We start from the raw sequence: 23,344 nt of genomic DNA on the forward strand, positions 1-23,344 counted from the left end.
GATAGGGAGGGAGAGGGAGAGAATGAGAAAGAGAATGAGAGAAAAAGAGAGAGAGAATGAGAGAGAAATGAAAGAGAGACAGAACGAGAGAGAAAGAGAGAAAATAAGAGTATGAGAGAGAAAGAGAATGAAAAATATTGCTGAGCACATTGTAAGCCGCCCTGAGTCTTCGGAGAAGGGCGGCATATAAATCAAATTAAAAAAAAAAATGAATGAGAGAGCATAAGAGAAAGTATGAGGGAGAAAGAAAGAGAGAAAAAGAGAGAGAATGAGAGAGATAGGGAGGGAGAGGGAGAGAATGAGAAAGAGAATGAGAGAAAAAGAGAGAGAGAATGAGAGAGAAATGAAAGAGAGACAGAACGAGAGAGAAAGAGAGAAAATAAGAGTATGAGAGAGAAAGAGAATGAAAAATATTGCTGAGCACATTGTAAGCCGCCCTGAGTCTTCGGAGAAGGGCGGCATATAAATCAAATTAAAAAAAAAAAAGAGAAAGGAAGAGAGAGAATGAGAGAGAAAGAGAGAAAAAGAATGAGAGGAGTGTGAGAGAGAAAAAGAAGGAGAGAGCGAATGAGAGAGAATGAAAGAAAGTATGAGGGAGAAAGAGAAAGAATGAGAGAGAGAATAATGAGAGAAAAAGGAGTATGAGAGACAGAGAAAGAAGAGAATGAGAGACAGAGAACGTGCGTGAGAAAGAGAAAGGAGAGACCGAGAGAGAATGAGAGAGAAAGAGAGAGAATGAGAGAGAGAAAGAAAAGAGTATGAGAGAGAGAAAGAAGAGAATGAGTGAGCGAGAAAGAGAGAGAGAGAATATGTGTGAGAAAGAGAGAGCTTGTCCATAGGTGAGCATATTCTGACCAAACTTCCTTGTTTCATCCGGTCCATGGATGCAATCTGGCAAAAGTCACCTGTCTCTGGACACATCTACAAACAATAAATTGCTATTTTTATTTTTATTACTATTATTTTAAAAAAAACTGCACAGCCCTCTGGATGCCTCTTAAAACAATGGAACGGGGCTTGTTTTCCAGCTGGATGGAAACTCCATGCAATCCTCAGGGCATCGTCATTCATTTTTGCCGTAGCATTTTGCAGACATAGGTGAGACCCCGGGAACGGAGAAGAATTTATCGGAAAGCTTTAACGTTTTGTTTCTAAACCTCTGCAGGCTGCAGTTACGGGCAGACATGTCAAATGGTTGGAGGGGTGGGGGGGGTGTCCCTGCTCAACCATCACAGATTTCGATGACCAATTTTGTGTGAACATGTAAACGTGTCCCCAATGAACATTGGTAAAGTGTTATGCGTGCCAATGCAATATTTGCAGAGATATAGTCATTTCTGTGACCCGCATACTGCAGCCTTCGACAGTATGACTCTGAGGTTCCAGCAACTTTGAGACAGAATATCTCTGGCAATATTTTGTTGAGAGAAACAAAACTTGTACAACTTGTACAATTTTTTGGTGCTCTATTAAACAAAATAATAAAAACATTCTCGTGAGCCATCTCCATCGAGATAATTGGGAGCAAAGTCTGCCGAAAATAGTGCGGCTCGGAAAAAAAGGTTAAAGTTTGGCTTTTTATATCTCTGGAAGGAAAGGTATGATAAACGTGAAACTTTGTGCGTGATAACTTAGCAACGCAAGGTTTTCGAATGTAAAATTTCATTCTCCTAACTGCTTTCCAATAGTTTACAAATTGACTGTAAAGTGGACAGTTTTTGTTTTTGTTTTTTTACAAAAATAGGGTATTTTCAGCCCGCTTTTACAAAAAAAAAAAAAGACCTTCTGGAAACCCTGTTAAATCATTCTCATTAGAAAGAGCATGTTTCAAACCCCCTAAAAATATAGGGTTGATTTTTCATTGCTGACATATAAAGCTCTAACAAGAGGGAGATGTTCGCTTGACTTAAGAAATTTCTTTATTTAAAACAAATTGTGGTTGTGAGTACGTAGGAACCGGCATTTCACAACCGGGGTGGCTGGTCCGTCCACAGGAAAAGAATGATGTAAGCCAGGAGTGTCAAACAAATTTCATTGAGGGCCACATCAGGGCTGTGGTTGACCTTGGGGGGCCGGCTGAGCATGGCCGACTAGGTGGGGGTGTCCAGCTTGACCCCACTCCCCAAACTGCTGGCCTGATGTTTCCTCTTTGCACTGGGTAGACTGGGCTGAAGCCGGCCCCTTAACATTTTCCAGGATGGCCACGCGGGCCGGATCTGACCACATCATGGGTTGGATCCACCCCGCAGGCCTTGAGTTTGATACTCCTGATGTAAGCCAATCAGCAGCCTATAAAGGAATCAAATACAGGTAGTCCTAGAGACACAGCATTTCATTTAGTGACCATCCCAAGTTACACCGGCGCTGGAAAATGTGACTTATGGCCCTTTTTCACACTTATGACCTTTGCAACATCCTCATAGTCACGTGATTTACATTCGGATGCTTGATAGCCGACTCACATTTATGACGGTAACCGTGTCCCAAGGGGGGGTGGTGGTCACGTGATCCTCTTTTGCCAAATTCCGACAAGGGGAATCCAGGTTCGTGCAGCTAACCGAACACTTGAAGGCATTCGTTTAACAGCCGTGGCAAGAAAGGTCGTAAAAATGGGGCAAAACTCATTTTTTTTATTGAAAAAGTTTTTCAAATACAGATTTCCCCCCCTTTTTTTCCCCCTCCTCCCTAACCCCCCTCCCCCTCCCCTCCCCCTGTGGCTTCTCCAAAATAAAACCCAGATTAATAACAGATTATATAATATTTTACCATCCTTTTACTCCACCCCCCATATGCTGACCATTTCTTTCTAACAATATTATTATATCCCCCCTATACTATACATTTCAGAGCAACATTCAGCTGTAAGATTATATAATAAATCCTAATTTGGCAATTTCAACTCATAATCTACCCATTTCCTCCTCCCCCATACATATATCTCTTAATTCAAATCTTTTACGTATATTAATATCTGAACATAACATCCCTTTTCCTAAACTAAACAATCAGTAAACTAACCTATCTCCACCCACTTTCCTACAAAAACTCATTTAACAAATGTCTCACTTAGCAACATGAATTGGGGGCTCAGTTGCGGTCGTACGCTGAGGACCACCTGTTAAATAGATGAAATCATGTTAATAAAATAAAATAAAAATGGAAGAAAACTGATAAAACCAGTGAAGTGAAAACACACTTGAAGATTCTTTGGTTCCCTCCCCAAGTATCATTTAATGACCCAGTATCTCTGCTGCTAAGCAGTCATTAAGTGACACATCACATGACTGCCTCACTTAGTGACAGAAATTCTGGCAGTCCTGCTGGGGATCATTAAGTAAATCACCACGAGTTATTGTATGGCTGTGATTTTCAACCTCTTGCCAGATTCCCCATTAGCTTGTTGGGAGCTAACTGGAAATGTCATTATACGGCAATCGTGACCACAGGATGTTGTTGCATCCATTATAAATGTAGTCAAAAGTCCGAATTGCAGTCATATACGATCGTGGGGACACTGGGTTGGTCATAAGCGCGAGGACTGGCTTTAACCACTTCTTTCATTGCCATTGTGAGTTCAAACAGTCGCTAAACAAGTACTCATTAAGTGAGGACTAGCTGTAATGGGTCTTGGTGGGAAAACATTGCTGTCCAAGGTGCTGAATAAAGTTATCATTGGCACAGGCAGTGTTGTTCACTCAGCAAAGTGCAGAGGTCTTGTGAATGCCGGCCTGTTCCTCTAGAACCGTGATGGTGAACCTATGGCATGGGTACCATAGGTGGCACATGGAGCCATATCTGTGGGCACAGGAGCGTTGCCCTACCTCAGTCCAGCACGCATGTGCACGCTGGCCAACTGATTTTCGGGTCTTCCGGGCCCACTGGAAGTCAGGAAATGGGCTGTTTCCGGGCCTCCGGAGAGCCTCCGGAGGAGTGGGGAAGGTTGTTTTCGCCCTCCCCAGGCTCCTAGAAAGGCTCTGGAGCCTGGGGAGGGCAAAAAATGGTCCTACTGGGCCCACCGGGCTATCGCGTGCCAAAAACGGGGGGGGGAGCGGGGAGAGTGGGGGGGGAGTCATGCACGCATGCGTGGGGGGATGGGGCGCATTGAATTATGGGTGTAGGCACACGCGTGCACAATCTCCCCTCCCCAGTACCCCCACGTTTGGCACACGACGGCAAAAAGGTTAGCCATCACTGCTCTAGAAGAGTTGTGCGGTATGCAACCTCTCGCTTCCACATCATAAGGGGGAGTTAAAATTATATCCGATCCCTTTTGCTGAAGGGTTCTGGTGTAGCCACTCTTCCACCCGAGGTGGTTTTTCTCCGAGTCGCACCACCTCTCAATCAATCAGAGAATAGAGCTGGAAGGGAGCTTGGAGGTCTTCTACGCCAATCCCCGGCTCAAGCAGGAGATCTTGTGCAATTTGAGACAAGGGGCCGTCGAGTCTTAAAAACCTCCAGTGATGGAGGCACCCACAACTTCTGAAGGCAACTTCTGTTCCACTGCTTGATTGTCCTCAAACTGTTAGGAAGTTTCTCCTTAATTCCAGGTTGCTTCTCTCCTTGATTAGTTTCCATCCGTTGCTCCTTTGTCTTTCTGGTGCTTTGGAGAATAAGTTGAAACCAGCAAATATGAAATTGCTACTAAGATGTCTTCATACCTAGTCAAACCTATCCTAAAAGGTTCAGAAATGGTGACTGGAATCGGAGGTAGAGTTGGATTTGGTCAGCTTTGAGAAGTGGGTGGGTGCCATACCGATATTGCATTCAAGGCTGTATGTTCACAAGAGAGCAGGAGTGAGCTTGTAGAACTCCCTCTTCAGCTATGGAGGTCATTCATTCATTCATTCACTCACTCACTCACTCACTCACTCACTCATTCATTCACTCACTCACTCACTCATTCATTCACTCACTCACTCACTCATTCACTCACTCACTCATTTACTCACTCATTCATTCACTCACTCACTCATTCATTCATTCATTCACTCATTCATTTATTTTTATTTATTGTTAGTTTTTAGTTAAATTTATTTATTTACTTATAAAATTTATTGGCTGCCCATCTTACCATAAGGATTTTTATTTTTATTTTATTTATTTATGTATTTATGTATGTATTTATTTATTTATTTTATTTACTTATAAAATTTATTGGCTGCCCATCTTGCCATATATGGATTTTAATTCTTTTTTAAAAAAAATTTATTTATTTATTTATTTATTTATTTATAAAATTTATCGGCCATAAGGATTTTTATTTTTATTTATTTTTATTTTTACTCTTAATTTTGTTTTTGTTTATTCATTTACTTATAAAATTTATCGGCTGCCCATCTTACCATAAGGATTTTTATTTTTATTTTATCTGTTTTATTTATTTATGTATTTATTTATTTACTTATAAAATTTATCGGCCGCCCATCTTACCATAAGGATTTTTATTTTTATTTTATCTGTTTTATTTATTTATTTATTTATTTATTTACTTATAAAATTTATCGGCTGCCCATCTTACCATAAGGATTTTTATTTTTATTTTATCTGTTTTATTTATTTATGTATTTATTTATTTACTTATAAAATTTATCGGCTGCCCATCTTACCATAAGGATTTTTATTTTTATTTTATCTGTTTTATTTATTTATTTATTTATTTATTTACTTATAAAATTTATCGGCCGCCCATCTTGCCATAAGGATTTTTATTTTATCTGTTTTATTTATTTATGTATTTATTTATTTACTTATAAAATTTATCGGCTGCCCATCTTGCCATATATGGATTTTATTTCTTTTTTTAAAAAATTATTTATTGATTCATTTATAAAATTTATTGGCCACCCATCTTACCATAAGGATTTTTATTGTTATTTCTTTTTATTTTTACTCTTAATTTTGTTTTTGGTTTATTTATTTATTTATAACATTTATTGGCCGTCTTTCTTGCCATAGGGATTTTTATTGATTCTGATGTTTGTTTGTTTGTTTGCTCTTCTTCTTAATTACAAATTTCCTGTCTCGTTTGAAAACGAAATGCCAAGAGGATCCCGAATAGTCTCTGCGGCCACATCAGGAACGTGGGAACGCGAGTCTGCCAAGCGACATCTTGCGGGGTGGGTGGGAGAAAACTGAGAAGAGAGACAGCTCTATGGCCAGCTGGCCGGCCACTCAAAGCGTGCTCTGATTAACCTGCCAAATTTGACTGTCGATTCTTGGCAAGGGCTCATAATTCTTTCTCCTCGGATGTTTTCTTGGCAACCTTCTCGGAAACCGAGGTGACTTCCTAGGACAGGGGTGTCAAACTCGGTTTCATTGAGGGCCGCATCAGGGTTGCGTTTGATCTCGGGGGCGGAGGGGACGGACGCAGTAGGCATGGCCAGGGTGGACGTGGCCAGCTCGATGTCACTCGGGTTGGGGGCACCTGTGGTGGCCAAGTTCCAAGGCAGGACTTCCGTTAGACTCTATCTCACTCTCATTATAATCTTCCTTCCTTCCTTCCTTCCTTCCTTCCTTCCTTCCTTCCTTCCTTCCTTCCTTTTCTTCTTTTTCCTTCCTTCCTTCTTTCCTTCCTTCCTGTCTTCCTTCTTTCCTTCCTTCCTTCCTTCTTTTCTTCCTTTCTTCCTTCTTTCCTTCCTTCCTGTCTTCCTTCTTTCCTTCCTTCCTTCCTTCCTTCCTTCCTTCCTTCCTTCCTTTTCTTCTTTTTCCTCCCCTCTTCCTTCTCCTTCCTTCTTCCTTCCCCTCTTTCCTTATTTTTCCTTCCTTGTTCTCTTCCCATCTTTGTCTTTTCTCTTTCCCTCTCTCCTTTGCTTTCCCGTCTTGCATGCTCAAAATGCAAGCTGGACATGTTGGGGAACCTCTGTTCTAAAACACCGTCGAGGAACAATAAAAGGAAGTCCAGATGCCTCTTGAAAAAAAGGCCCTTTGGGATGCCTACAGTCACTCTTTCTAGCTCAAATCCTAAAGCCACCCCAGCTATCCTGCCTGCAAGTTCCTTCTTGAAGCCATAGGGGGCATCTTCCTCCCCCACCTCCATCTTCCCAGGAAGATCTGGACTTTTGATCCTTGGGTCTCCCTGAAACCACTTCGGATTTCATATCTTTCATTAAGCTTTGATCGAGCCATTCGTTGGCGTCTGGTGACAGAGACACCCGTCCGTCTTTTCTCTCCTGTTTAGCTGATGCCCTCTGATGGGCATTGCATTATCTTCCCCTTTCTTTTTTTTCTTTTTTTCTTTCATTCTTTTTCTTTCTTTCATTCTTCCTTCCTTCCTTTTTTCTTCCTTTCTTTCTCTCTTTTTCTCTCTCTCTCTCTCTCTCCCTCCCACCCTCCTTCCTTCCTCCTTCCTTCCCTTGCCTTCCCTCCTTCCTCTTTCTTTCTTTCTTTCTTCTTTCCCTTCCTTCTTTCTTTCTTCCTTTCTTTCTCTCTTTTTCTTTCTCTCTCTCCCTCCCTCCTTCCCTTCCCTTCCCTTCCTTCCTCTTTCTTTCTTTCTTTCTTTCTTTCTTTCTTTCTTTCTTTCTTTCTTTCTCTTTCTTTTCTTTTCTTTTTTTCTTTTTCTTCCACCCTCCCTCCAGCCCTCCCTCCCTCCCTTCCTTCTTCTTTCTTCTTCCCTCCCTCCTTCCTTCCTACCTCTTCCTCTCTCCCTCCCTCCCACCCACCCATCTTCCTTCCTTCCTTCCTTCCTTCCTTCCTTCCTTCCTTTTTCTCGCTTGCTCCCTCCCTCCCTCCCTCCATCCCACCTCACCCTCCCATCTTCCTCCCTCCCTCCTTCCTTCCTTTCTTCCTTCCTTCCTTCCTTCCTTCCTTCCTTCCTTCCTTCCTTCCTTCTTTCCTTTCCTTTCCTTTCCTTTCCTTTCCTTTCCTTTCTGCCTTTTTAAAATTTCCTTTCATAATTCTGCGAGTCATTCTGCAGAGTTGGCTGCTGGGGTTTCTTTAAAAGCAGCGGAGGATGGAGAAGTAAGGAAGGAAGCCAGCAAATCGGAGATGGGAACTTCCCAGAAATTTTGCCTGGTGCAGTTAGAAATGTGCGCGGCGTCTTGTAGAACCCTGCAAAAAAAAAAGAAAGAAAGAAAGAAAAAAAAAAGAATGAAGCATCTTTTCACTATCCCAGTGTTAACACTTATGGATGGCTGACGGAGTGAAGTCATTGCCTGATTTCCTGGAGGGGTGACGTCATGGGTTGGATAAGTCTCGATAATTTCTTGCAGAGTATGAATAATGCTACGGAGCGTATGTCTCCAGTGCTGTGCTCCTTCTTTTCTTCCAGACTTATAAATGGAGTATGCTTGCAGGCCTATAAACCATGCACAGGTTCTAATTTCAGAACAGATCTGGATTTTGTCCAGATTTTGAGGATCGATAGAATGTCTGTAACTCAGAATTGAACTGAGGGGTCCTTGGTGCTCTCTGAGTTTGGTGGTTTTCTTTCTATTTTTTTAAAGTTCTTTATTTAAATTCCATTTTATATATATAAAGGGAATCTTCTGCCAGCTCCACTGGCAGGCCACAAAACTAAATAGGACGGCATAGCGCCAGGACAGGTGGCCGGGAGCAGGCCCACCCATAGGTCACAACTACCGGTTCACCTGAACCGGTACGAACTGACTGAATCCCATCCTTGGAGGTAGCGAAAGAACTGTACATGGGACGAGACGGGTCACGTTAACATGAATTTTCTCTTTGCTGTGCAGCTTATTTCCAGCGACGCCGATGGAGCCATTCAAAGGGCTGGCCGGTTCCGAGTGGAAAATGGCTCGGTGGATGAGGTGAGTGGAAACCTTCCTACATCGATGAGGAGTTGGCTTTGGGTATGGCGGGGTGGGGCAAGTGAAGGAAAAGATAACCATGCTTCTATCATGCGTCCATCTAGGCTCTCCCATGCAGCCAGCTTTGGCTGATCTTCAAAACTAGACTTGTATTTGGGTGGGGTCCTGAAACTCAAGGTTGCAGGTTCAACAGGGTATTTAGAATAAGGAATTAGGAAGGGACCTTGGAGTCTTCAGCCCCCTCTTCAAGCAGGGGAACCTACACAATCTCAGACAAGTGACTGCCCAGTCTCTTCTCAAAACCCTCCAGTGATGGAGCATCCACGATTTCTGAAGGCAACTTCTGTTCCACTGGTTGATTGTCCTCACTGTTAGGAAGTTTCACCTTGATTCCTAGGTTGCTTCTCTCTTTGATCAGTTTCCAACCATTATTTTCTCCTCCTGCCCTCTGGGTAGCTGGAGAAATATCTCAGAAGGCAATGGTGAACAACATCTGTACCAGAATTAAAGAGTTGGAAGGGACCTTGAAGGTCTTCTGGTCCAACCCTCTGTTCAAGCAGGAGACCCTATACCATCTCAGACAAATGATTGTTCAATCTCTTCTTTAAAAGCCTCCAGTTTTGGAGCATTCACAACTTCTGGAGGCATGTTGTCCCACTGGTTAATAATGGTCCTCACTGTTGGGAAGTTTCTGCTTAATTCCAGGTTGCTACTCTCCTTTGATTAGTATCCATCCGTTGCTTCTTGTCTTGCTGCTTTGGAGAATATGTTGAGCCCCAGAGGCTCCTCAGGAGTTGAGTTTGACTCGAAGGCAACTTTACTGTAGCTTTGTTGAGTCCCCAAACTTACCACCGGCCCATATCTGCCTTTCATTCACGGATGGGATTCAGCCGGTTCAGACCGGTTCGGGAGAACCAGATGTTAATTTTAATCTGGTTCGCCGAACCAGTTGTTCCAAGGACTGGCTGACCCCGCCCACCCCACCCCTCCCCTCCCCTCCCAGGAGTCTCCATGTGGCCCATTTTGGATGCAAGGTAAGTGCAGGGCCCGCATGGAGGCTCTGGGAGGGTGAAAAACGGGCCTACTGGAAGTCCGGAAACTGGCCTGTTTCCGGCCCCCGGAGGGCCTCTGGAGGCCGAGGGAGGCTGTTTTTGCCCTCTCAGAGGCTCAAGCAAAGCCTCTGGAGCCTGGGAAGGGAGAAAACGCCCTCCCAGTGGTGCAGGATGCCATGCCCCCAAGGCCACGCCCACCCAGCAACCAGGCAGCAAACCGGATGCTAAATTTTTCAATCCCACCACTGCTTTCGTTGTGACCTGTGACGTTTTTACTTTCTTTATCTCTCCCATGAGTTGTTCCCAGTTGGTCTTGCTCTGTGGAAGAGTCCTTCCCAGTTCCCCTTTCTATTTCAGAACGCCGATTACACTCCCGGGACGTGGCACAGAACGGATGTCCACTTGGAGAACCCGGGATATCACACCAGATGGTACTTCAAGTATTTTCTAGGAAAAGGTAGAGTGATGCTTTCTGGGGTGTGGGCACACATGACACATCCGTGGTTTAGAAGCAGGGCTGAATTATGGAATGGTGGCGCAGTGGTTAGAGTGCAGTATTGCAGGCAAACTCTGCCCGCCATCAGCAGTTCGATCCTGACCGGTTCAAGGTTGACTCAGCCTTCCATCCTTCCGAGGTCGGTAAAACGAGGACCGAGATCGTTGGAGGGCAAGATGCAGACTCTGTCAACTGCTTAGAGTGGGCTGTAAAGCACTGTGAAGCGGGATATAAGTCTAACTGCTATTGCTATCTATTTATTTCTATGTCTGTCTGTCTATCATCTATCTATCTATCATATCTGAATCTCTTAACTCTGTCTCTATCTAAGAGCTGTGATGGCACAGTGGTTAGAATGCAGAATTGCAGGCTAACTCTGCCGACTGCCAGCAGTTCAATCCTGACTGGCTCAAGGTTGACTCAGCCTTCCATCCTTCCGAGATCGGTAAAATGAGGACCCAGATTGTTGGGGGCAAGAGGCTGACTCTGTAAACCGCTTAGAGAGGCCTGTAAAAGCGGTATATAAGTCTAAGCGCTATTGCTTTTGCTGTAGCTGATTGGATGTTGCATTGGGAACCGTGATGGCGCAGTGGTTAGAATGTAATATTGCAGGCTAAACTCTGCTCACTGCCAGCAGTTCGATCCTGACCAGTTCAAAGTTCATTCAGCCTTTCCATCCTTCCAAGGTTGGTAAAACGAGGACCCAGATTGTTGGGGGCAAGAGGCTGATTCTGTCAACCACTTAGAGAGGGCTGTAAAAGCATTGTGAAGTGGTATATAAATCTTAAGAGCTATTGCTATTTTTGCATTCTTAGCCTCTTCTTTGCAGTCTCTTTTCCTTGACCTGGCCTAATCTGGAGCTCATTCATTTCAAGGCCATGGGGGTCCTTTGCTGTCCCCCCACCAAATCCTCGCTCACAGCCTCAAGCCCCTTCCAAAGGCTGCTTTCAAATTGCAATTTCAGAAGAGGAAGAAACCTTAAATCTGTGAGATCAAAACCCGGACTTGGCGTTTGGGCGTTAACCCTGTTGCATTTCTCGTTTTCATCGAAATGAAAATCAATGGAAGGGAGTCTCTCTCCTTTTTTTTTTTTCATCTCTCTGTCCTGCTGGCAAGCTTATTTCTTCATCACATTGCACGCAGGGGTGAGCTCCTGGGGATTCGGCAGGGTTCGTGTGATCCTCTAGCCAAGGATCGCTGTGGTTCGGCGAACCCCCAAATGCCACCCCTGGCTGGCCCCTCCACCCCACCCCTCCTGGGAGTCTCCACGCAGCCCGTTCATCATTCCACATTAGTGCAGGGGCCATGCGGAACGTCTGGAAGGGCAAAAAACGGGACTACCAGAAGTTGTGGAAGTCCAGAAACGGGCCTTTTTCTGGCCTCCAGGGGCCTCTGGAGCCAAGGGGAAGCAGTTTTCACCCTCCCGGAGGCTCGAGGAAAGCCTCCGGAGCCTGGGGAGGGCAAAAAATGGGCCTCCCAGAAGTTCTAGAAGTCCAGAAGGCCTCTGGAGGCTGGGGAAATATTTTTCGCCCTTCTGGAGGCTCGAGGAAAACCTCTGGAGCCTGGGGAGGGCGAAAACCTCCCCTTGCCGCTGTGATGCAGAAAGTCGACTAGGCCACGCCTACATGGCCACGCCTACTCAGCAACGGGGCAGCGAACCTGTTGCTAAAGGATCTGAAACCCATCCCTGAGAAACCCCTGAAGTTGATGTGGCAAAAATTGGTCTTGATGATTTTCTATGACTCTCTGCCAGCTAATTTTGCTTGGGCTGATGAAGTTGCTTGGATGAGCAATGAAACATCTAGATTAACTAAGTTTGCTCCAGTTGCCATGATTCAACCATGAGTTACCTCGAGGCTGGATGATGGAGTCTTCATGAATTTATTTCTTTGGGTGTCGCTCTTCGGCCTTCAAAAAGAAATTGTGTGTTATGGGGGTGGGGGAGGGGAAATCACCAATTCTAAATGTTGTGTTGTCTTTCCTTCCCAGTTCATCAGAACTATGTCGGCATGGACGCAGAGAAAAACCCCTTTTTCTTATCCGTCGTGCTCTCCGACCAAAACAATCAGCGTGTCCCACAATACCGAGCGATCCTCTGGAGAAAAACAGTAAGTGGCAGAGCCTCTGCGTTACAGGGAGTCCTCGGCTTACGACCATTCACTTAGTGTCTGTTCGAAGTTACGACAAAGTATGATAAAGAGAATCTATACTTAATATTACATGTTTTGACAGCAGCAAGAATTGTATATGCACAGTATTGGAAAAATGAGGAAAAACCTACAGAGGATGATGTCATTAAAAAAATTTTTACATTGTGCAGAAATGGACAGATTGACAGTAAAAATAAAAGAAAAAGAAGATACAGAATATTTTCAAACATGGGACTTGTTTTTTATAAATGGTTGGATAGCTGAGGTAGAAATTAGGAGCAGGAAAAGTATTATTGTGTAAAAATAAATTGATCCAGACAATACGCTGTTCATTAAGCATTTATGTATGTAATATAAAAATATATAAAGAATGGAATGGAATGGAATGGAATGGAATGGAATGGAATGGAATGGAATGGAATAGAATAGAATAGAATAGAATAGAATAGAATAGAATAGAATAGAATAGAGTAGAGTAGAGTAGAGTAGAGTAGAGTAGAGTAGAGTAGAGTAGAATAGAATAGAATAGAATAGAATAGAATAGAATAGAATAGAATAGAATAGAATAGAATAATAGAATAGAATAGGATAGGATAGGATAGGATAGAATAGAATAGAATAGAATAGAATAGAATAGAATAGAATAGAATAGAATAGAATAGAATAGAATAGAATTCTTTTTATTGGCCACACAAGGAATTTGTCTTTGGTGCATATGCTCTCAGTGTACATAAAGAAAAAATAAAATATATTCGTCAAGAATCATAAGATACAACGCTTCATCATATTCATAGGATATTAATAAGCAATCAAATCATACCAGGAAACAGTAAAAACAATATAAGCTGTAAAGATACCAGCAACATGGACATAGCCATAAGTGGGAAGAGATAGGTACTAGTAAGGATGAGAAGAAGAATAGTAATACAGTCTTAGTAGTTAATTTGACAGTGTTGTGGGAATTAGTTGTTAGTGTTAAAAACTGTTTAAAAAAAAAAGAAGAAGAAAGAAAATCCTCAAATCCATCTGATATCTGACGGCTTTAATCTGCGTTAAACCCCAATTCTCTTACAGGGTACCCAGAAAATTTGCCTTCCATACAGCCCGACGAAAACCTTGTCTGTAAAATCCATTTTAAGGTAAGGAAGAGCCGCCAAGTGACCTGAGTCCCGCTGTCGTTTTGCACCAGAAAACAAAGGATCTGAAACCCCTCCCTTGCTTCCCTTTTGCAGTGCCATGAATCTTGACAAATTCGAGAAAGGGCCTCGGGAGATCCTTCACCCGGAAATTCAAAAGGTATATTTATTTATTTATTTATTTATTTGTTCGTTAAGTGTATTAAATGTCGGCGAGGGGCAATTCTGGGGGCGCTTCCAACGGTGGGAAAAAAAAGGAGGAATGAAAAGAAATGGAAACTGCTACTGTGTTGTCTTGTTTGTTATCTATATGGTGTGTTGTTCTTCTTTGGTTTTTAATGGAAAATGTAAATAAAGATTATTAAAAAAAAAAAAAGAAAAGAAAAGAAATGGAAACATAACAGTATCAAAGTAATGAGACCGGAGGCGGTTTGGACCGGTAACGGAAATCGCGGGTGGGTCCGCCCAATCTATACGCCATTCCTATTTAGACACGTTTTTAGGCCGGGCGCGTGTGCGGAAGGCAGGTGCACTCGCGAACCAGGCGCGGTGAAACGGTAGTAACATAATGTGAAACCCGCCGCTGAATGAAGCCATAAAGATAAACGAGGGAAGAAATCAGGGCTCCCCAAACATGGCAACTTTACGACTTGTGAACTTCAACTCCCGGAATTCTTCATGCTGGCTGGGGCATTGGTGCCAAGGCCACCAAGGAGCCTTGGTGGCGCAGCGGACTAAACTGCTGTTAAAGTAGCGCTTAGCTGCCAGCTGCCTGCAATTCCTGCGAGTTCAATTCTCACCAGGCTCAAGGTTGACTCAGCCTTCCATCCTTCCGAGGTAGGTAAAATGAGGACCCGGTTTGTGGGGGCAATAAGCTGACTTTGTATAAAATAGAACATCGCTTAGGGCGGGCCAAAAAGCCCTACTAAGCAGGTATATACAAAAGTATGAAGGCTATTGCTTAACGCATTGTAAGCCTCCGTGAGTCTCCGAAGAAGAGCGGCATATAAATCGAACTAATAAATAAAAATAAATAAATTCTGGGAGTTGAAGTCCACAAGTCTTAAAAGTTGGCAAGTTTGGACATCCTGGAATAAACCATGAAGGTACGGTAATAAATACAGATTTAACCGTAAACCATCCAGACTGCTTTGACTAGTGGGCAGTTTATTATTATTATTATTATATTATTATTATTATTATTATTATTATTATTATTATTATTATTATTAAAAAGTTCTAAATAAATAGATCCGTTGCTTCTTAAATGAAGGAAGGCAGAAGATCTCAATGTTCCAAGAAATTAGACTGTATATTCTATTTCTTTATGCTGTTTACAGGGTTGTCCCTCTCAAATACACAACTTTGGATGATTAACAATGGTGAAAGCTAGATCAGAACAAACCCAAGTAATAAATAACATGTATAGAAGCCATTAAAAAAAACAACAGCCAATAAGAATGGACACATCAAAAGACAAAGCAAGGAACTACAAGGAGGAAACTATACCTCTACTAACAGTGCCAGGGCAAGCTATTGTATATCCCCTGTTTCCCCGAAAATAAGACCCAATTGGAAAATAAGCCCTAGCATGATTTTTCAGGATGCTTGTAATATAAGCCCTATCCCCAAAATAAGCCCCAGTTAAGATCGTTAGCCAGACGGAGGCATTTAGTACCATATTTCCCCGAAAATAAGACCCAACCAGAAAATAAGTCCTCGAATGATTTTTCAGGATGCTCGTAATATAAGCCCTACCCCCAAAATAAGCCCCAGTTAAGATTGTCCAGACGGAGGCATTTAGTACTGTATTTCCCACAAAATAAGCCCTAACCAGAAAATAAGCCCTAATGTGTCTTTTGGAACAAAAATTAAGATAAGACCCAGTCTTATTTTTGGGGAAACATAGTAAACAACGAGCAAACCCCATTCCCTTCTAGCACTGATGGTGTTACCTAATTGGGTAATGAAATGTCTACAAGCAAACAACGAGGCTTAGAGATACTGTATATAAACTGTATATAAACATCCCAAAATAAATGTATATTAAAAATATTTCTCTCTCTCTCTCTCTTTCTCTTTCTCTTTCTCTCTCTCTCTTGGTTGTCCAGGATTTATTAGTCCTAGAAGAGCAAGAGGTAATCTGCAGGGCAATTTTTTAAATTTATTTTTTATTGCTTTTAAAATAATGACAACAAAAGGAAAATAAAAAAACCCCACCAAGATAATTATGATAAACATGCATATATTGTCAGAGAAAAGAGGGGAAAGCATGTAGGAAGTGCTTTTTTAAAGAAGTGAAAAAAATACAATGAAGAGAAAAAAAGGGGAAAAATTAGTATTATCGTTTTAATAGTAAATAGTTACAATTCCATATGTACTTTTTCATGCAAATATTCAAGCGTGTCTATACTTTAATACATTAATGAAACTATCCCTTTTTAAACAGCGGTAAATGGGGCAAGACTCACTTAACGACTGTCTCGCTTACCAACAGAAATTTTGGGTTCAATTGTTATAAGTCGAGAACTGCCTGTAATGGAAACTTCAGTGTAATCTTGTTCACACATGTGGTTTTTCTCTCTCTTGCAGGGCTCGGTCAATTTCAAGTTTGGAATTCTTTATGCCAAAGACGGACAGCTAACGGATGATGAAATGTTTAGCAACGGTAAGTCTGCGATTGGTTCACTCCCTCTTGCCGGGCGCAACGAACCAGGCGCCTTTGCTGAGTTCCAAGCACATGCTGTCTATACCCAAGAATCTACTCAACTAGCGGTCAAAGCTAAATTGGCACTAAGATAAGAGTCAACGGGATTCACAGGAGGATTGGACGTCAATTCCAAACTGATGACATGTTTGACTCCGCCTTCCAGCTCAGCCTGCTTGTCTCCTACACCACTGTCTTCCCTGTTCTGACCTAGGCTTCCCCAGCAGCACGAAGCCAAGTCCTCGTCCCGATAAACCTCTTTTATTTTATTTTATTTTATTTATTTATGTATTTATTTATTTTTTGCTTTAATTTATATGCCGCCCTTCTCCGGAGACTCAGGGCGGCTTACAATGCGTTATTTAATTGACAGTGAATTCCTCTCCAGCAAAGTCTTTCCTCTCCCACAGTCTTTCAAGATCGTTCACAATTACCGACCTTTATCAGGTTTGGCTGATATCTTTCAGACGCTGCAATACTTGGCAAGAATGCAGGAATGAACTAATTGTCTCCTGCAAACTCCACTCCCCTTTCGCTCCTCTTTTATTCCCTCTGGGAGGGGCCCTTCATCATCCACCTGTGGCCTTACTCCTAAGTCGACCCTTGTTCTTTAGCTGTTCCCTTCATCTGGCAACTCTGCGCATGCGCATACTGGGAACAGGCTCCAGCTGTTTGTCTGCCTCACTGATGTCTGACTCCAAAGGCAGCTGATAACTGTCAGACGGCCCTGGTTCCCTCTCTGCCTCCGACGCAGAGCCCTCGTCCGAGCCTTCCCCAGACTCCAGGACTGGCCCATGTTCCTCCCCAACCTCCTCACTGTCCGAATCTGCTGCCAGATCCGCTGGCCGCTGGTGGGCCACAACATTCCCTGAGCAACGGAGACATCAACTCTTAGCAGAATGGTTGGTGCTGAGTTTAGGGTTGATAGTGCCCTTTGCTGGCTAAAGAATAATGGAAAGGAGGTTGGGGAAGATACCACGGTGAAATGACTGATCTTAGATCAAACATGGCTAGCTGGCTGGGGGGAAAACACAGAAACTTTCCCAGGCCTCCCAAGTGATATTTTTCTTCTCGTTCTTTGATATTCTGGCCACCGTAAGCAACATCTGTCTATAGTTGCTTTGCGTTCACCATTACTAACCAGTGAGTTGCGATCTCCATTACAATGGATCTTTCTTGATCCATCTTTATTTTTTGCTTACATTGTTCTGCCGGGGGGAAAGCACTGCCGATACCACAGTGACACTGGATCCGATCTTGCCTATTGGATTTTCCCTTCCCTTCCCCACCCTGACCTCCCCCCCCACCATGGAAATAAGCCAAAGTTCCTACAAAGCTTTTTGGTTTGATGCTAATCTGCTTTTGCCAGCAGCGAAAATAAACAAATAAATAAATACATTCTTTTGCAGTAGCTTCTTGGAAACACTGCTCTTCTTGCAAATTTCATTTTTTTAAAAAATAAATAAATAAATAAAATCTCCCCAGCAGCTGCTGGTACAACTCCGCCTTCTGCTAAAATGTTTGCCTGCGTTTCACAATTTGTTTTCTCCTCCATGTCTTCCAACAGCAGCTAGAGTGATATTTTAAAATGTGCTTTCGGGACATTCTGTGTTTATATGACTAAAAGCTCTGGCAACGCTGCGGTTATGTTTGCAAAGCCAGCTCGACATGTTTCGTGTGTTTGGTCGCCAGAGGGATCACAAAATAAACCCTTCCTTTTCCTTGGCTTCCTCATCCCAACGCAACACTCTTTCCTTTGTTCTCGTCACCGAATAATCATCCTCCGGGTTTTTCCAGGAAGAGAATTTAGCCTGGCTTTCGAACGAAGTCACGGTTTGAAAAGAAAGATGCTGCTAATAGCTTTTAAATCCATCGTCTGCCCTCTGCAGGTCTGGAATTGCTAGTACCCATCAGTTCAATTTTTTCCTCTCTCTTTTTTTTTTGCGACAGGGCTTGCTTTAACCGCTTGGCTCTTTTGCCGTATGTCCTTTCATCGTAACCTGAGATTGTTGTGTCCTTTTTTTTTCCCTCGTTGTTGTTGACAATCAAATCTACCTTTTGGCCTTCTCAGTAACCCAAGGCCATTTGTCAGGCATGGTGTAGGGCAGTGATGGCGAACCTATTCGGCATCATTGAGTGCCGAAAACGTTGTGCAGAAATGTTGCATGTGTGCACGCTCGTCAGGTCCGCACTCTGGAAAAACCGAACTTCTGGGTTCTGGCACGCACGCGCAACCGACAATCAGATGACCGGCGGGCATGCACAGGCCGGTTTTCGGCACTGCCATGCATGCGAAGAGCAGCTAATCGTCACATACGTGAGCATGCCAGAAACCCAGAAAACAAACAGGGAAGGCTTCGCGTGCCGGGCGACATGGCTTCATGTGTCACTTTGGCCACACGTGCCATAGGTTCACCATCATGGATATAGGGTCTCTTGCTTGAGTGCGGGGGGTTGGACTAGATGACCTACAATGTCCCTTCCAACTCTGTTAATCTGTCTGTCTGTTTGTCTGTGTCTGTCTCTATCTATCTATCTATCTATCTATCTATCTATCTATCTATCTCTATCTATCCATCCATCTTTCTCTCTCTCTCTATCATTATCTATCCATCCATCCATATCTATCCATCCATCCATCCATCTATATGTATCCATCCATCATCCATCCATCCATCCATCCATCCATCCATCCATCCATCCATATCTATCCATCCATCCATCCATATCTATCCATCCATCCATCCATCTATATGTATCCATCCATCATCCATCCATCCATATCTGTCTATCAATCCATCCATCCATATCCATCCATCATCATCATCTCTCTCTCTCTCTCTCTCTATCTATATTTATCTATCTATCTATCCATCCATCTCTCTCTCTATTATTATCTATCCATATCTATCCATCCATCCATCTATATATATCCATCCATCCATCCATCCATCCATCCATCCATCCATCTCTATCTATCTATCTATCTATCTATCTATCTATCTATCTATCTATCCCTTCCCCACCTCATTTCTTTCCAATGTCTAGAAACCGGAAGCGAAACTTTTCAGAGGTTGTTGAGTCTCTTGGGGGACACGGTGACTCTCAAGGGCTGGACCGGCTACCGAGGAGGACTGGACACCAAAAGTAAGTGGACGTTTGGTATTCTGTGTTTCTACTTGGAGAAACGTAGGGGGTTGGGGCGCACTATTTTGCAGTGGGGAGGAAGGCCTTTGGAGGACTCCATTCCAGAAGCCCAACAGCAGCAGGATAAAGAGACAAGGGGTCCAAGTGCCAACCAACTTAAAACGAAGAATTTGAGTTGAGCTTTCATTACCTTTCAAACACTGCAGAATCCTGGGAATTGGTCCAGATCTCTTAAAAGTGGCCAGCTTCGAAAAATCCTCCCAAAATCAACCCACCCTAAATGTTATTTCTCTGCCTTTTTTTTTTTTTTTTTTTTTGCAGATGACACAACAGGGATTTATTCCATCTACACCGTCTACCAAGGGCACGAGATCATGTTCCACGTCTCGACCATGCTTCCATACTCAAAGGAGAACAAGCAACAAGTGTGTGGTTTTCCATGTTGGTTTGTTGGCAAACCACGATCACAGGGAACGAAAGGGGCAGAGCACTGAACCGCGTTTAGGCGATATCCCACATCATTATGGCAATAGGGTTTGGCAAAGACCAAGTGCAGTGAAGAACAGATCAATTGGTTAAATAATCTTGAGCTTAGGCGAGGAAGAGTTGAAGGGAAAGTCATAGAATTGGAAAACCGCAGTGAGTTCAACCTTGACGCAAGTTAAATTCTCCGGTGAATTTTGACATGGCCAAAATGAGTTTTCTTCCAGACGTTTCATGACCCAGCTAGGTAACTCCATCAGGGCTGGAAGGGAGTGTGGTTTATGGAGAGGAGGAGTTGGGTCCTTGGTGCTCTCTGCGCTTGCTTGTTTTCTTGCAGATGTTTCATTACCCAACATCATCAGTGCTAGAAAGGAGTGGAGTTTGGTCTCTGCTTATTTATATTTGCCATTTGTGTATAAACAGAGCGCAAAGTCGTTCCCAACTAGATAACACTGATGATGTTATCTAGTTGGGTCGTGGGACGTCTGCAAGAAAACAGTTTTGTGTTTTTGACTTCTAGTCTATTTAAGAGACTAGAAGGGACCTTATAGGTCATCTAGTCCAACCCTCCCCACCTAAGCAGGAGTCCCTACACCATTTCTGACAAATGGCAGTCCAATCTTTTCTTGAAAGAATCAAGTGATGAAGCTCCCACAACTTCCGAAGGCAACTTCTCTTCCATTGGTTGATTGTTCTCACTGTCAGAAAGTTCCTCCTCATTTCTAGGTTGAATCTCTCCTTGGTCAGTTTCCATCCGTTATTCCTTGTCTGGCCTTCGGGTGTTTTGGAAAATAGCTTGACCCCCTCTTCTCTGGGGCAACCCCTCAAATATTGGAAGACTGCTATCATATCTCCCCTGGTCCTTCTCTTCACTAGTCTAGCCAGGCCCAGTTCCTGCAACCGTTCATCATATGTTTTAGTCTCCAGTCCCCTAATCATCCTGGTTGCTCTTCTCTGCACTCTTTCTAGAGTCTCAACATCTTTTTTATAATGTGGTGACCAAAACTGGATGCAGTACTCCAGGTGTGGTCTTACTAAGGCTTTATAGAGTGGTATTAGTACCTCACTTGATCTTGATAATACAATTACGAAGCTATCTTTACACATTGGGTAGGAAGCACATGAAATGGAAAACCAAAGCTAACGTCAATAGGGAATCCAACGCTGAGATCTATTTGATTCTTCTTTTGCAGGTAGAAAGGAAGAGGCACATCGGAAATGACATTGTTACCATCGTGTTCCAGGAAGGAGAAGAAACTTCACCAGCTTTCAAACCGTCCATGATCCGTTCTCACTTTACACGTATCTTTCACTACGATCCTGGACTTGCTACTCACGTCTGCTGTTTTGTCCTTTAGAACAGATTCGGTTTTTAAACCTTTCCCTCTGAGGTTTAATAGAACGCCGGAGAAATCAGGAGATTCAGGCAGTTCAAATGAGCATAAAGATTTATTGCAAGCTTAAGGTCTCTACAAGAATCTGACCAACTAACAGTCAAGGGGAAATGAGCGGGAGATAAGAAAGGCATTCAAAGCGGGCTGGATTTAGATCTTTTGTGGGCACGCAGGGACTCATGACTTATGACATGTTTAACCCCTCCTTCAGGCTCAGCCTGGTCGTCTCCTATAAGTCCTTCCTTGGATACATGTTTTGAAACACATCATAATTGAAATTTAAATGACTCTCAAGCGGGGTTCCGAACATGGAAGCTGAAATTAGTTAAATTACTTCCAAGTAGATTTTGTTGCACATTTGGGGACTTACCAGGACCAAGGAAGCTACACTCTGGCTATCTTGCATTTTTACATTTGTAACCATGATCAGGTTGGGTGCCATTGGAGTGTAGTTTGATACCCCTGTTGAAAATTTCAGTTCCTTTGCTGAATTGGATCTTTAATTTCAGCCAAAATTTGCTGACGTTTGGGGGCGGGGGAGGAGAGCCGTTACAAAATATGATCCCCTGACTTAATAACTGGAAATCGGTATCCTTAACTAACCCTGCAGATATTTTTGCCTTAGTGCGATACAATAAACAAAGTGAAAGCTACAGGTAGGTGATAACTCTGGTACAACTACTCCTTCCTATTGCAGTAGTACTTAGACTTATATCCCGCTTCATAGTGCTTTACAGCCCTGTCTAAGCGGTTTACAGAGTCGGCCTCTTGCCCCTAACAATCTGGGTCCTCATTTTACCAACCTCGGAAGGATGGAAGGCTCAGTCAACCTTGAGTCGATGAGAATCGAACTGCTGGCAGTTGGCAGAATTAGCCTGCAATGCTGCATTCTAACCACGGGGAGAGAGGGAGGGAGGGAGAGAAAGAAGGAAGGAAGGAAGGAAAATAGTAATAGCTCTTAGACTGCAATACTGCATTCTAACCACTATGCCACTATGGCAAGAAAGAAAAGGAGGGAGGGAGGGAAGGAAGGAAGGAAGGGAAGAAGGAAGAAGGAGAAAGAGGGGGAGAAAAGGAAGGAAGGAAGAAGAAAAGAGGGAAAGAAAGGGAAGGAAGGAAGGAAGGAAGGAAGCAAGCAATAGCAATAACACTTAGACTTATATCCCGCTTCACAATGCTTTGACAGCCCTCTCTAAGCAGTTTACAGAGTCTGCATCTTGCCCTCCAACGATCTCGGTCCTCATTTTACCGACCTCGGAAGGATGGAAGGCTGAGTCAACCTTGAGCCGGTCAGGATCGAACAGCTGGCAGAGGGCAGAGTTAAGCCCGCAATACTGCATTCTAACTACTGCCCCCACCACAGCCCTATAATTTAAAATGGCATGTTGCATCCTTCAGCGCAATGTGATATTGTCACAAAAAACACAGCGTGGCAGGAGAAACCCAAGGCTTGGAAAACAGAAATTTTGGGGCTCAATTGTGGCCATAAGTCAAGGACTAGTGTAAGTCTCCGCTTCTCCGATTTATGGACTTTGCCCATAAATTCAGATCCTTCCACGAGCTTCATAAAGACCTCGCTGGATGTCAGCAATTCAGGTAGTCCTCGACTTACAACCATTCCTTTAGTGACCATTTGACATTACAACCTGCGGCTGTTCCTCGCACGTACGACTGTCGCAGCATTAAATGTTGACTTGTTTTTTTTTTTTAAATACGTTTGGCAGATACAGACTTATTAGGGAATAAATTCCAAGTTCCACATCTTCAGATTTTCGTTCTCTCTTTCCTTCTCTCCCTTCCTTCTCTCCCTCCTTCGTAGGCTGAAAATTTTTTCAGAAGAAAGCGTCCCCCTTTTTGGACCCCCGCTTCCCTCCCCGCCGGTGTTCACCGACCACCAGGAGTTCAGGGATTTCCTTCTGGTAAAATGTAAATATTAAACATTCCTCCGTCTTCCGCTTAATCTTGGCATCAAGACGCTTTCTTGAAATTGAGCCTACTAAAGTCAGGTGTTGTG

At 43.2% G+C, this 23,344-nt stretch overlaps 1 protein-coding gene across 9 annotated transcripts in view; it reads left to right on the forward strand.

Moving 5' to 3' along the window:
* GARNL3 (GTPase activating Rap/RanGAP domain like 3) overlaps positions 1–23,344 on the forward strand; it is an 88,082-nt gene that overhangs the window by 32,343 nt on the left and 32,395 nt on the right. For 6 of the 9 annotated variants that reach the window (XM_087880025.1, XM_034416620.3, XM_087880029.1 and 3 more), the window contains 12 exons: positions 8,691–8,765; positions 10,175–10,274; positions 12,303–12,421; positions 13,538–13,602; positions 13,696–13,759; positions 15,711–15,737; positions 16,192–16,267; positions 19,355–19,453; positions 19,775–19,878; positions 21,130–21,238; positions 21,941–21,986; positions 23,150–23,256. In XM_087880025.1, the coding sequence (XP_087736151.1) occupies positions 8,691–8,765; positions 10,175–10,274; positions 12,303–12,421; positions 13,538–13,602; positions 13,696–13,759; positions 15,711–15,737; positions 16,192–16,267; positions 19,355–19,453; positions 19,775–19,878; positions 21,130–21,238; positions 21,941–21,986; positions 23,150–23,256 (991 nt within the window). The remainder of the gene's footprint in view (positions 1–8,690; positions 8,766–10,174; positions 10,275–12,302; positions 12,422–13,537; positions 13,603–13,695; positions 13,760–15,710; positions 15,738–16,191; positions 16,268–19,354; positions 19,454–19,774; positions 19,879–21,129; positions 21,239–21,940; positions 21,987–23,149; positions 23,257–23,344) is intronic. The other 3 variants (XM_034416621.3, XM_087880027.1, XM_087880028.1) reach the window with 1 other exon arrangement.

Source organism: Pantherophis guttatus, chromosome 16 (assembly GCF_059756535.1).
Source record: "Pantherophis guttatus breed Tessera chromosome 16, ASM5975653v1, whole genome shotgun sequence".
Lineage (NCBI taxonomy): Eukaryota > Metazoa > Chordata > Lepidosauria > Squamata > Colubridae > Pantherophis > Pantherophis guttatus.